We start from the raw sequence: 12,943 nt of genomic DNA, 5'->3' as shown, positions 1-12,943 counted from the left end.
AAATAAAATTAATCGACCACTATGATCGCTTTTAAATTGGTTAAAAGAGGATCAGAGTGGGACTTTAAACTACTATTGAAAACAGAATGACGAGGCCTTCGTTAGAAAATCATAGAACAGGGGTGCAAATACTAAAATAGTACAAATAGACACATGTTTGAGAGGAAGTATGTGCTACAGTGATATTTTACATTTTCAAGAATTTTCTACAAACTTCTTATATAATGTACAGTTACTTTTTTGAACGGCTTTAATACCCTCAACATCCTCAGGAACTCCAACACAAAGAAGCTAATTGTATTAACTGACTTTAACTTACATGTTGCCATGAAACTATACATTCTCACAACTACCTGTGTTACATTTTGTTTGCCTTGAGGTTCTACATTCCCATGTTTGTGTGCTAATGTGTTAAATTTATACAAGAATCTCATATGACAGGCTTTAGCAGTAGTTCATAGACTGAAAGAGGAGATGGGACTTCTTTTTTTTCTTTGCACCTCTGGGGATCATGAACCAGAATTAACTGTAATGAGTTCATCTTTTTGATAGAATCGAAATTGGTCTGAAATTGGAGCACAAGAATGGCATTTTCCTTTGCCTTCAGAGCAGAGATGTGACTCCTATGCAGCTTTGATAAAATGCAGACCTACAGTCAATGATCTTTGCATACAACATTCTGGAAAAAAAAAAAAAAACGGTTCCATGGAAGGAGAGCAATACATTCCACTCATACATTTCTCTTTGAACACGAGTCAGTTATGATGTGCACATTTGTGCAGAGTCCATGTAATTACAAATGTGTTATTTTTGAGCTGAAGAGCAAGCAAGGGGGACAATAACCCTCACGATAAGACAGGCATTTAATCCTGACCATATGTAAATGCTTAACCGCTATTCAAATTCTATGCACATGGGTTAGAGGCTGAGTTTTGGCAAGATTATGTCATCGGGGACTGACTGTAGAGACAAAGTGCTGTCAGCATTTTGATGATTATTGCAGCTTTTTGGTTCTAAAAAAAGCAACAAAGGACTTATTGGCAAATACAAATGGCCTAGCCTGTATAAGCCAAAGCTTAAAAACTCTACAGTTGAATCATGTGTTTTGTAATCCACTGTGGTAAAAGTTTAGTGAAAAAAAATATTTACCTGACCCATGAGTGACTTCTTAGATAATGCAGTGTTGAATTTCTGCTTCTATCAACATGCTCTATACACCTAAAGGGAAAAAACGTGTGTCTTTTCTAGTGTTTTTTTTCTTTTACATAATTCATATAGTCACTTTTATACAGTATGTATTACTCTTAACATTTCCTTCCCTCTGCTTTTTGTTTGCAGGCCATCCTGAAGGCTGCTCCATTCCACAATCAGAGAGAGCATGAAGACAAGTTGCAAGTCCACTCGCCTTCCAGTTTGAACAAAGATGAAATAGCATGGGTCCTCTACTAATCACCATAATGCAGATATTGGCATTGTGAAGCTTTCATCCCCTTCTCCAGGCCCAACCCAACCAATCCCCACTTAAGTTTATTTTTTCTTGCATCTATTCTTGTCTCCCTTTCTCCCCAAATACACATCCTCTTTCCCCATATGCCCCTCACATATTTTTTCCCTGATTAAGGCTTTCCTTCTCTGTGTTTCTTTTCACCGCCATCATGCAAAGTGCTTCTCCCGTCCCCACCCTCCTCCCTCTCATTCTCCCCTCCCTCTTATTGTTGTCCAATTTCCCCAACATGGTCAGAGGGGACTGCTGGCTCATTGAAGGGGACAAAGGCTATGTTTGGCTGGCTATATGCAGTCAGAACCAGCCGCCCTATGAGACTATACCCCAACACATCAACAACACGGTGCATGACCTGAGACTGAACGAGAACAAGCTGAAAGCTGTGCTTTTCAGCTCCATGTATCGCTTTACCAATTTGACGGACCTCAACCTCACGAAGAATGAAATCAGCTATATAGAGGATGGCGCCTTTGCAGGACAAGCAAATCTCCAGGTGATAAGACATTAAATCTTTAAGCTTTTTTTGTCATACTTGTAAGGTATCTTAATGCTTTTTGTTTTCATCAGGTCCTTCAGCTGGGCTACAATAAGTTGACCAACTTAACTGAGGGTATGATGAGAGGACTTGGCCGCCTTCAGTGTCTTTTCCTGCAGCATAACCTCATTGAGGTGATTGCCAACAATGCATTCTGGGAGTGCCCCAGCCTCAGCAGCATTGACTTGTCATCCAACAAACTTACACGAATTGACCCCTCCACATTCACAGTTCTAAATCGACTAATGGTGTGTGAACTGGCAGCAAATCCATTCCACTGCGGTTGTGATCTCTACAGCTTCCTCACCTGGTTGGAGTTCTTTAACAATGTGTCACACACTTATGACCGCCTCCAGTGTGAGACACCGCGGGAAATGTTTGGCTATCCCTTACTCAGCCCCGTTGCTTCTGGCCATGCCCTTCGGAATGCCAAAAACATACTGTACCATCACTGCCGAGATGGTGTGATGATTGGCGGCATGACGTCTTTGCCCCCTGATCTGGAGGGCCCATCTGGGATTGGGTCAGAAATGTTTGGTGGCGTGGGGCCCTACCACCAACCTACCACTTCCTCGTCATCTGCAGAGAACAACCTCAGTCCCAAAATCATACTCGAGCATGTCACTTTGTCATCGGCGTCTCTTGTTGTGAAGATTCCACGGCCTTACAGCAAAATGTACATTCTAACACAATACAACCAAACATTTGTTTCTGATGTGATGAATCTGAAGAACACAAAGGAGAGGATCACTCTCAACAAGCTCAAGCCTCACAACAATTACACCTTTTGTGTAGCATCCATCAGCAAATCTCAGCGTTATAACCACACCTGCCTCAATTTCACCACCAAAGGACAAAGCCAGGATGTTCTCCCCTCCACCACTACTCACTACATCATGACCATTGTTGGCTGCCTTTTTGGGATGCTCATTGTTTTAGGAATTGTCTACTATTGTCTTCGAAAGAAGCGAATGCACGATGAAAAGAAGAAGTCCATCTGTGTTAAGAAAACGATCTTAGAAATGCGCTATGGGCCAGAGGTTGCGGCAGCCGTGGCAAATGATCCATCAGCCGTCCACAAGCTTCAGGAGCAATCCAGAGAACATCATCAATATCAGCACCACCACGGGGGAAAACTGTCAACATCCTCTAGCTCAGGAATGCTCCACTCGGCCAACACCACCTCCTCCAGGCTTTCATCTATCCCTCAAGTGGAAAAGATGGCGACCGCCTTCTCTGAAGCCCTGGCCACAAGCAAAGGAAACTACATGGATGTGAGAAGTGCAGGAGGTGGACGGGAGAGAATGGGAGATGGTGGACATCTTGGCATGAGAGGGGATGACTTGAGAGATGAGGACGGGACTGATCCTGGAGAAGACTCTGATGATGATGGACATGGTTCCGCCTCAGAGATCTCAACGATTGCAATGGAGGTAGACAAGGTGAACCAGATCATTAACAACTGCATTGACGCACTGAAACTGGATGCAGCAGCAGTTGCATCTTCGGGTGCCTCTGCTAATCACACAGGCTCCACTAGTCCCACTTCCCCTCCACCTACAAGCACATCTTCCCTCACTCCCAGCCTGATTCCTCTGTCACCAGGTGTGACAGAGACATGTCAGGTCATTGCTGCAAACAAAATCCCCCCTCCTCCTCCACTCCCTGCCTTGAATGCCCCACTTTCTGAGCGACCAGGAATAAGTGGTGGAGGTTTTGTTCTTAGTCCCCCATACAGGCACCCACCTCCAGCCACTGCTGCTCGTCCAGTACAAAGGCAAATGAGTGCGGACGCAGCAGTGGTTATTGTAAATGCTGTGAAGAAGCAGAGCAGCACCACCTCTTGTGGCTCCACTGGTCGGGACAGAGAACGTGGAACGTCGAGAGTCTACAGCCTGGACGTTCCTGAACCAAGAAGTCCAGACGGCTGTAATCAACAGCAACAACAGTACCAAGACCGAGCCAGTCCCGTGGGCTGCAGGGAACCCCTGGATAGGCTGCCCTTAGTGGGGACTGGGAGCTGTGGTGGAGGGGGTGGTGGTTGCGACAGTGGTGGTGTTGGTGCTCAGCATCAGGACAGCCAGAAGTCTCACCACTACCATCAACAACAACAACTGCAGCAGCAGCAGCAGCAACAACAGCAGCTGGACGTGCAGCAGGACTACCACTGCTCGGAGCACCGCCACTCCGTCCCAGCTCTCTACTACCAAGGGTCCCACCAGGGCTCCCCAGCTCAGAGAGTTTCGTTCCTCAAACCCCTGACGCGTTCCCGCAGAGACGCAGCCTCCTATTCCCAGCTTTCGCCTGCTCGCCACCACTCCAGTTACTCTGGATACTCCTCCAGCCCAGAGTACTCCTCAGAGAGCTCACTGAGGATCTGGGAGCGTTTTCGTCCATACCGAAAAGGCCCGAGAGACGAGGCCTGTTATGTGACAGCTGGAAACGCTCTTCGAAAAAAGGTGCAGTTCGCTAAAGGTGAGGACCTGCATGACATCCTTGATTATTGGAAGGGTGTATCTGCTCAGCAGAAACTGTGACTGAGAACAAAAAGATGAGAAGTGTTAAAAAAAAAGTGTGGGTACTTCCTTTTCTGATCAGCCTGTGGGCAACAGAGAGTACTTGAACACTGCAGGAAGAGAAAATGTAAGACAAAAAATATGGCCTTTTGTTTTTTCTTTCTTTCTTTTTTGTTTTATAATTTCATTTGTTTGTTTTCTTTGGCATGCTAGCTGTATAAGATATTGTGCTAAAAGATAGTACTGTGAAACTGTGCCTGGGATCAGAGAGTCATAACAGTGTTTTAACTTCACACTTCATGGTAGCAATTCTTTTGGAAATACTTCAGAATAAAGGCCACCTTCTACCCTGCAATAAATGTGTAGGAATGCGAGCATTTTTTCCTGAAATTTGAAATGTACTTATATGTACAAGCATTGTTTGTACAATAGATGGACAACCTAAAGGATGACAGGATGAATACTGAAAATCTAGGTTATGGCAGAGGGGTGGCCGTGGTGCAGAGGTAAAGTGATCGACCTGTGATAGGAAGATTGCAGGTTTGGTCCCACCATGAGTCAAAGTGTGCTTGGGCTAGACACTGATCCCCAATTGTTCCTGGTTGTTATTGCCACCAGTGTATGGTAGTGGAGCCAGTATCATGGATGAATGGGACTGGGTCTTCAAGCAGTGTAGAATTTACCATTTAAAGATATTTCCTAACTATTGGGTAGCTTTCTCATAATTATAGGGTACCGTCTATAGAATGACAATTTAAAAATAGTGTTATTAAAAGAAGTAACTAACTTAGATTGAATATTTTCACGTTTGAGATATCCATAACCATACAGGCATTAATTATTGTAGGTAAATCTTTGAAGAAAGCTTTTAAATATAGAACAACTTAGTAATTTCTCCCATTTATGGGTACATTTTAGCAGAATCAGATGTTCTGTATTTCATGGGAGTACTGATCATGTTCATTGAAATCATTAGAGACCACACCCCCAACTGTCAAGTTGAAACAGCTGCTGTGAGCCTAAATACTTTCCAACTCCAATAACGATTAGACAGTAAGATTTTCTGCAGGGTAGAATTGTCTTTCATGACCTGCATTATTACCCTGTCATTTTATAGGCTGGTACCCCATAATTGAGAAGTAGTTACAGAGTATAAAAGAACAACGATCTAGATTTTCTCTATGTATTCCCCTGTATCCTTCAGTTTTTCCACTTCTTTGTTCCTACATTTTCACACATCCGTGTAAACAATATATAAATTGCCATATTGATGAAGTAAGTACGGGGTAAAATGTGGCCCTTGTTCTCAAGTGTAACCCTTCTTTTTGTTCTTGTTAGTGTTTGTGGGTTTCATATTCTCTACAGGGAACAAATGCCAATAGTGTAATTAAATACTCTTTCAAGCGATCCCACTGACCCGTTTAATTAGTGCCATGCTTCATCTCAAGCTTTAAGGTTGTTTGATCTGAGATGTTTCCTGTTGTACCCTGCTTACATTTGAAGTTCACGTGTGTACAAAAATGGGTTTCGATGACACAGTAGTTGTGAGCGCCACGGTAAAACTGGTAATTGTGAAGAATTTAAGCGTTTAGCAATTACAGTATGTTAGATTTTGAGCCAGAGGAATTTGTTTAATCAAAGCAAAAAAAGAGAAAATGGGGTGTGGAGCATAAAATAAATCATAAGGAGCTGATGAGTAATAAGACTTAAATCAAATATTTTTTTTTTCTTAGTGGAAAAAGATATAAAAAGGCCACTTTAACCACATTCCTGAAAGACATGTTCTTGCTTTCAATTCAATTGTCTTTGTGGTTTAAAGAAAGTACAGAGAGCAATCAACCTCCTTTAGCGCACAGTTAATGTTTTTACCTCGATAAAGATTGTATCTTATCTCTAAACGTGAGGAATATGAAATTATTTCTGTTTTTATCTAAGCAAGAACAGATGAGGTTCTGCGTTTGCTGAAGGGGTTTTTGTCAATAAGTATTGCAGAAGTCAAACTATTACTGGCAGTTACATTTTCTTTATTTAGCTTAACATTTTCTACTTTATTGAATATTGAGCTCTTTCATTTGTAGTTATTTATATTGATTCTAAAAAATATGTTGAATAATAACCACATCCTGACTATACAGATAAAATTTACAAGAAAAATCTTGCATTTATGTCTTGGAATCATTTCAATTTTCTCATAAATTGTTATCCAGCCCATTTTTTTTTCATCTTCAACTCTTTGCAAAGAGTTATAAGTTCGTGTTTTAATAAAGTTTTCCTTCGTTGCATTTTTTGCTTTTTGAAACCATATCTAAAAGATTTCTCTGTTCTCCCATCTCGGCTTGGATGAGTGATGTTATTTCCCCCCTCCTTTCTGCACACGCACCTCATTAATGAGGTTGCACATCATTTCCATTCTCTACTATTAAACAAAATAGGGCACAGTGGGAGGGGACTCTTCTGATTACTGCCAGTGTGTCTGTTATGTAATGGAAATGAATGCCGTCGTTGTCTAAAACTGATAACTTAATTAACCAACGTGTGACAGGCATGTCCGCTTGCACTTTATGCCTCATGATTATGTTTGTGGTACACAATGGTCGTTGTAAGCGGGTGTTGGCATGCCTTGTCAGAATATATTGTGTATGCCCTAAAAACTGACTTAAATTTATACTTGTCCATCTGTCTGAGGTTGAGCGGTACTAGAATACTAATGGCATGTACAAATGTACAGATGTCAAACATGTTCATTATGTTTTTTTGTTTTTTTTTTAAATTACAAGTGAGGTTGAAGGTTACCTACTTGTCTTTAATGATAGTTAACTGTGTCTGCAGTTAAATTCGCCATCATCAGAGATATACTGCCCTTAAAATGTGAATTAGTGTCCTTTGCTGTACATTTTTGTCCGAAACACGTTTCCCAATACCTGCCCTGCTCCCAGAGGTCCAATGAAACAAAAGCGTGGCATGAGCAGGTCGTTAAGTAAAATTTGCTCTGTTAGCATTCATGCAAGCTGGTTTGCCTAAAACATTTATCAAATTGACTTTTCTTTCTTTTACACAATCATCACTCGTGTTTATTTCCCTTTTTGTTTTCTCTTTTACAGTTGTTTTTTTTGTGTGTGTGCTACTAATTATTGTGGATTCATGCTTTTTAAAAGAGAAAATATGCAAAATAATGCAAAAGTCCATATTAATAGATGCATATTTTACTTTGCATTTGCGGTAGAAAACACATTTGTCCCTTTCATTTTGATTCTGGCTAAATCTAGACGGTCATGCTCAGAGGTTGCGTCTCTTGGATTCAGTGTTCAGTTGTTGCATCAGTTAAGGTCATGGCTGCTGTGTTTACTATGTCCTCTGAACATTTTTCTCTTGTATTTTTTTTCTAAATATGTTTTTTTTTTAGATAAATGAATGAAATCCACCTTAACTAAAACAAACACTGTATATTGCTGTTATGCTTACATAGCATTTAAACCCTGGGATGAAATCGTGCACTCAACTTTCCACACTCTCGACTGCCACAGTCTGTTTACAGAAAGGACACTGCTCAGAAGGAGTGGAAAGCAAACATTCAGGAATAAAAGAATGCATTTAGCAACCATTCACACCCATCAAGTTAAAGTATATAAAACTTGTTTGTTAATAAGCCCTACTGACTTTTAATGTCATAAATTTTCTATTTTTATTTACATGTATAATGTATTTTCAGGAAATAAACTTTCAGGTGATAAAGGTGCAATGCTCTTCTGCTCAGAGTTCATTCCTTTGAATTTACTGCAAATCTCTCAACTGGGAGTTAAGTTCTAGATTGAAACTAATTGTCTTTTATGTACTTTTAAAGACAAATTATAAAACAATATAAAACAAAGTCTGCATAGACCTGAATTCAATCATCACCTGTTTTCTCTTAACAGCAGGAAACTAATTGCTTCTCAGCTTTTTGTGCTGCTCATAAACGTACATCTTAGTGTGTGTTTTTCAAATCAGTTCCTCCATAAACTGTCAGTGGAATATGGCGCACAGAAAACAATCAGTTGACTAAATCCTCAAAGCATTAGCAATAAGATTATGTAAACATGGCCCACAAAACAAACTTAAAACAAGGAGAAAGAATCGGCTTCATTCCCAGCACGCTGTTTCCCAGCATCCCTGGAGGGGGGCTTGGTTGAAGATGGATGGTCCTTTGCGCAGCACCATCCCTCTTGTTTGTCTGAGACACAGGAAAGCAAGATGTGAGAAAGCCAACCACTGTGCAATTAATGTTTAATCCCTTTATGAAAAAAAAAGCTTCTTTATGTTGCTTCACTGCAAGGAAAAAAGTCCCAAGACATTTTGCCATTTCTAATCAGCTGATGCTTATTGTTGCCCTTTAAAGAGAACTTGCAGGTCCTGTTATTCACCAAGTAGCCAATGTTGATTATTTTTTCTTGGGAACGCATTAGGTAGTGGTTTTATGGGGTTGCTAAGCTGCAAGTGTGAGGCATCTGTGGGTCCTTGTCTTCATTATTGGGCTCAAGCCCCAGATCTGAATCGACTCCTCCTTAATGTTATTCTTTGCTTCTCTCCTGAAGATTGTAAGAATAGTTCTAAAGTGACATTTTTTTTCTTTGCTCTCTCAAGGGAGAATTGCATTTAGTTTTTGTGCCAACATATCTTTACTGCCTTTAGGCAGATTTTGCTTTTAAGAAAAAAGGATCGATGTGTTATGTAAGAAAAGCTTTAAAAGGAGAGATCAGTTAAAGCTTTGAGGTGTGTAGTGTTCCTTTACAGCAGGAGACTAAAACTATCTTCACACGTTCAGGCGACCACTTCCAATGAAAAGTAAATTTGCGTAAATACATTTGTCGGGGCTTCCATTTTCACGAAGGTTTCTACAACCATTTTCAGGCACTACGTACAAAACTTGTGACCAATGAAAGAAAAGTTATACTAACTTTGACCAATCAGGGACGCGGGTTTAGAAGTGACATATGGATGATGTCCTTTTCAACAAAGTAAGTGTAAACCGTAGACATTAAAAGTCACAGTTTGAAATGATTTGACTCCAAGTCTTTCATATATCAGAATAGAGCAGTGAAAGTAACATTTGCACTACTCTGACATGGCTGTCCAGGGCAGACATCCGCTAGTAAATATTAAAAAGAGAAAAAGTAGAACCCCTCCCTCCTCATCCTGTTGACCAATGAGTGTTGGGGCTTTTCTTTTTCTATAGTTATACATTTTGGATATTGTTATGAAAAGTCTGCCATTTTAGACCATCTTATATAAAAACTAACTATTATTAAAAACTAGAAATTTTTTCTTTATAGTGATCTAAGAGCTTATATGATACGATAAAAACCATACTTACTGTGTGTCCTTATTGGATATTCTAGCAAAGATGAAATATATTTCACCAAAATTCTGAGTGTAAATTTACACAAAAACATGATGCATTATGATTTCTGAGCAGAAGAGCGTTGGAACATTTTTTTGATTGAGCCAAGTTGAGAAGGGGTTTGGTTGAATCCAGTTTCCAAAGACGGGACAAAGGACTTCAATCTGTGAAATATCTGTGAATTTTGTAAATTACATGAGAGAGGAAAAAAAGTACTATTAAGACTAAAAATGCTTCAATGGATGTTTTATACTTGATATGTCTGTGTATTTCTCTATTTTTAGTTGGTTGTATGTCTCCTTAAGTTTGTTTTGGTTTGGGTGGGGGTGTTTACTGGGAATCGAGGGTCTGACCTTTAGTACTTTCAGTCATATACCCTATGTTATACAGGTTTAAGAACAGAGAAAGCTAAACTTAGTGTACAACAAAAAAAGAGGCGTTGTTATATTTGCATGATTCCCTGTATTTTTTGAAAGCTGAAACTATATTGTTGTGTAAAATGAGTGGACATTCATTGAAAACTAAAACACCAGGGGCTGATTTGCAGTCTTTTCAAGTAAATTCCATTTGAACATCAAGGTTTTTGCTCTTTCTTTCTCTGTGTACTCGGATGATGCTTATTTTCTTGCCAGCTTTGTTTTTTTTTTTCTTTTCTTCTGCTTTTCTGTCACATCCTGACACTGCAGTCATCCGCTGCTCTTCTCGCCGCAGCTGGCGGTAAAGTGCGGTGCAAAAAAGGGGCCGAATGTTTGAAGCTGGTGGTGGCTTACATCTCTTTTCATACAAGTTTACATAGATTATATTATGTGACAGATGCAAGAAGCTGCTATCGTGGCTCAAGGCGCGCCCCAAACCACAGCTTGTGCAGTCACTTCCATTTGATTAAAATCACATAACCACACAAGAGGAGTGATCTAAGGAGAAGCAGGGCCACACTCAGTTCCCAATCTCGATTTACGAAATTCTAATCTATCAATCAGTTTGAGGTCTGTTGTAAATGAATGCAGCATCAGCTCTAAGTTTCCAGCCACTTGCTGTTAGCTAAATGAGCGATTGTCATTCATCCTCCTCGTGTCTTACAACCTGCTGGCTTTTTCCCCTCAACTAAATTCACCTCATTTGTTCCCACTTCTAAATGAGCCTTTTTATCATGTCTTTCAATCCACTCTTGTCACATTAAATTGAACTGAGCTGGAAATGCCATTGTGGAGGCAAGAAACTGTCTTTTAACAACCATGTTTTCTGCATTATAGGGCACACCAGATTATATCATCAATACATGGTCTTTTTTCTAACTTATACATGAGGCACACCGAACTATAAGGGCGAAATAAAAGTCAGAGATAAGTCCGCACTACGGTGCCATGTACCTCTCAAATACACTTCACATCCGTTAACACAACCAGAATTAATCTACATATAAAGCTCTCCATATAATAATTAAGATTTTTAAGTATCCCTTTTAGTGTAGTAAAAAATGATACATGAAAATCAAATATAGAGAATTAAATCTGAATATTGACCCAGAACAGAGGAGACAAAACGAATTTCAAGATGACTAAGGAGTTAAACCAGGTTTACAATATGTATCCATTTCAACAGCATGACTGACAAATTACTTTTTCCATTTGAGTATTTTATAATACAAGCCACAAGTCAAAGTCATGTAAATATTTGCTATGATAATTCTCTGACTTCCCAAATACGTTATTTGTGGTACAAGCCTTTGCCACGGCTGAAGGATGTCTCCTTTGTCACTTACAAAGAGAAAATAAAATGTATTAACCTCTGAGCAAGGTCAGTTCATCATGCTGTCAACAGAGCTGTGCTATAAAAAGCTCCTAGTCTTTAAATTTCTCTTTGAAACAAATGTCCTTTAATCAGCTAAAGCAAGTATAACATATAGCTCTGCAGGCTAATCTTTAATTTAGAGGTTTTGTGTCTCCAGGGCTGGAGAACCTTTTAAAAGTCCCACAGCTTCAGATCTACACACCTTTCAGTTAGGTCACTGGGAGTATTTTCTGCCCTCTTAAGTATTGGTTGGAAAGTCTTAAAACTCAATGTAATTCCTTGTTCGTTTTAGAGCTTGATGATGGGATCTCAAACCAGACAGCTTAGCAACATGGTTGCACTTTTTTTAAAATGCCACCAAGAAGGGGGATGTCGTGACTTACTGAAGTAATAAGATTACTGGCTGATTTAATCATATGCTAATTCTGTCTTGGCCTCGCAGCAACAAAATAATTCATCATTTATGTTGATCGCGTACAATGCAGAAACTTCATGTGACAAGTTTGTGTCTGTGAAAACAGCTGGAATGATCACTGTTGCGTGAAATCCAATGTGCTGCAGTTGTGCTCTCTTCAGATGGAAATTGACTTGCCCCTCTGGTTTCATCCGGTCACATGTGAGACCAAAAGTGAAAAAAAAAAACCAAGGCAAAGGTTCGGATGGGTGCAGACAAATCTCGGCTTTCTGCGTTTCTCTGTCAGTCGGTTGCTTTTGCTGACATTTTTCCCTTTGAGTTTTCTGTACAAAAGATCAATTTATATATTTGCAATACATTTTTTAATAAAAATCACAAAAGTGTTGTGCTTGAGATCTCTTTTTATTCACGGTTCTTGATGTCTTAGTAGAATTGCTTTAAAAAATTGAATACAGCTCAGGACATACAGGTGATAAATCCTGAGAGAAACATCACATCGTTTCACCTTTAGAACCCTCAAACACAAGTCAATGAAAGGAGAAAAACAAAGCAGGAGAACTCTTTCTCACCAGTAGTGAGGAGCACACCCAGAGTCTTCAGGGATTGAAGAATTCCCTGCAGCTGTCAGGTTTGCTGAAGCGATCCTTGGATGCTTTGGAAAACAAAATTATTGATTGTATCTGTAAAAAAAAAGGAGTTTAAAAAGCAGGAAAAATAAGAACAACTAAATAATAGATTGATATTTGTTTGCCAAAGCATAAACTGGGTTTTGTGGTAAAATAATGACAAACTAGGGGTCACAAAG

General features: G+C 39.7%; 1 protein-coding gene across 1 annotated transcript in view; it reads left to right on the top strand.

The window, feature by feature from the left end:
* LOC112146317 (protein phosphatase 1 regulatory subunit 29) overlaps positions 1 to 12,526 on the top strand; it is a 97,327-nt gene extending 84,801 nt beyond the window's left edge. The window contains exons 3-4 of the mRNA XM_024272084.2: positions 1,339 to 1,997; positions 2,072 to 12,526. Of these exons, the coding sequence (XP_024127852.1) occupies positions 1,656 to 1,997; positions 2,072 to 4,576 (2,847 nt within the window). The 5' untranslated portion in view covers positions 1,339 to 1,655 and the 3' untranslated portion in view covers positions 4,577 to 12,526. The remainder of the gene's footprint in view (positions 1 to 1,338; positions 1,998 to 2,071) is intronic.
* Positions 12,527 to 12,943: the final 417 nt, after the last annotated feature.

This window comes from Oryzias melastigma, linkage group LG8 (assembly GCF_002922805.2).
Source record: "Oryzias melastigma strain HK-1 linkage group LG8, ASM292280v2, whole genome shotgun sequence".
Lineage (NCBI taxonomy): Eukaryota > Metazoa > Chordata > Actinopteri > Beloniformes > Adrianichthyidae > Oryzias > Oryzias melastigma.
Note: the sequence above shows the minus strand (reverse complement) of the source record. Positions and strands in the feature narration are given on the sequence as shown.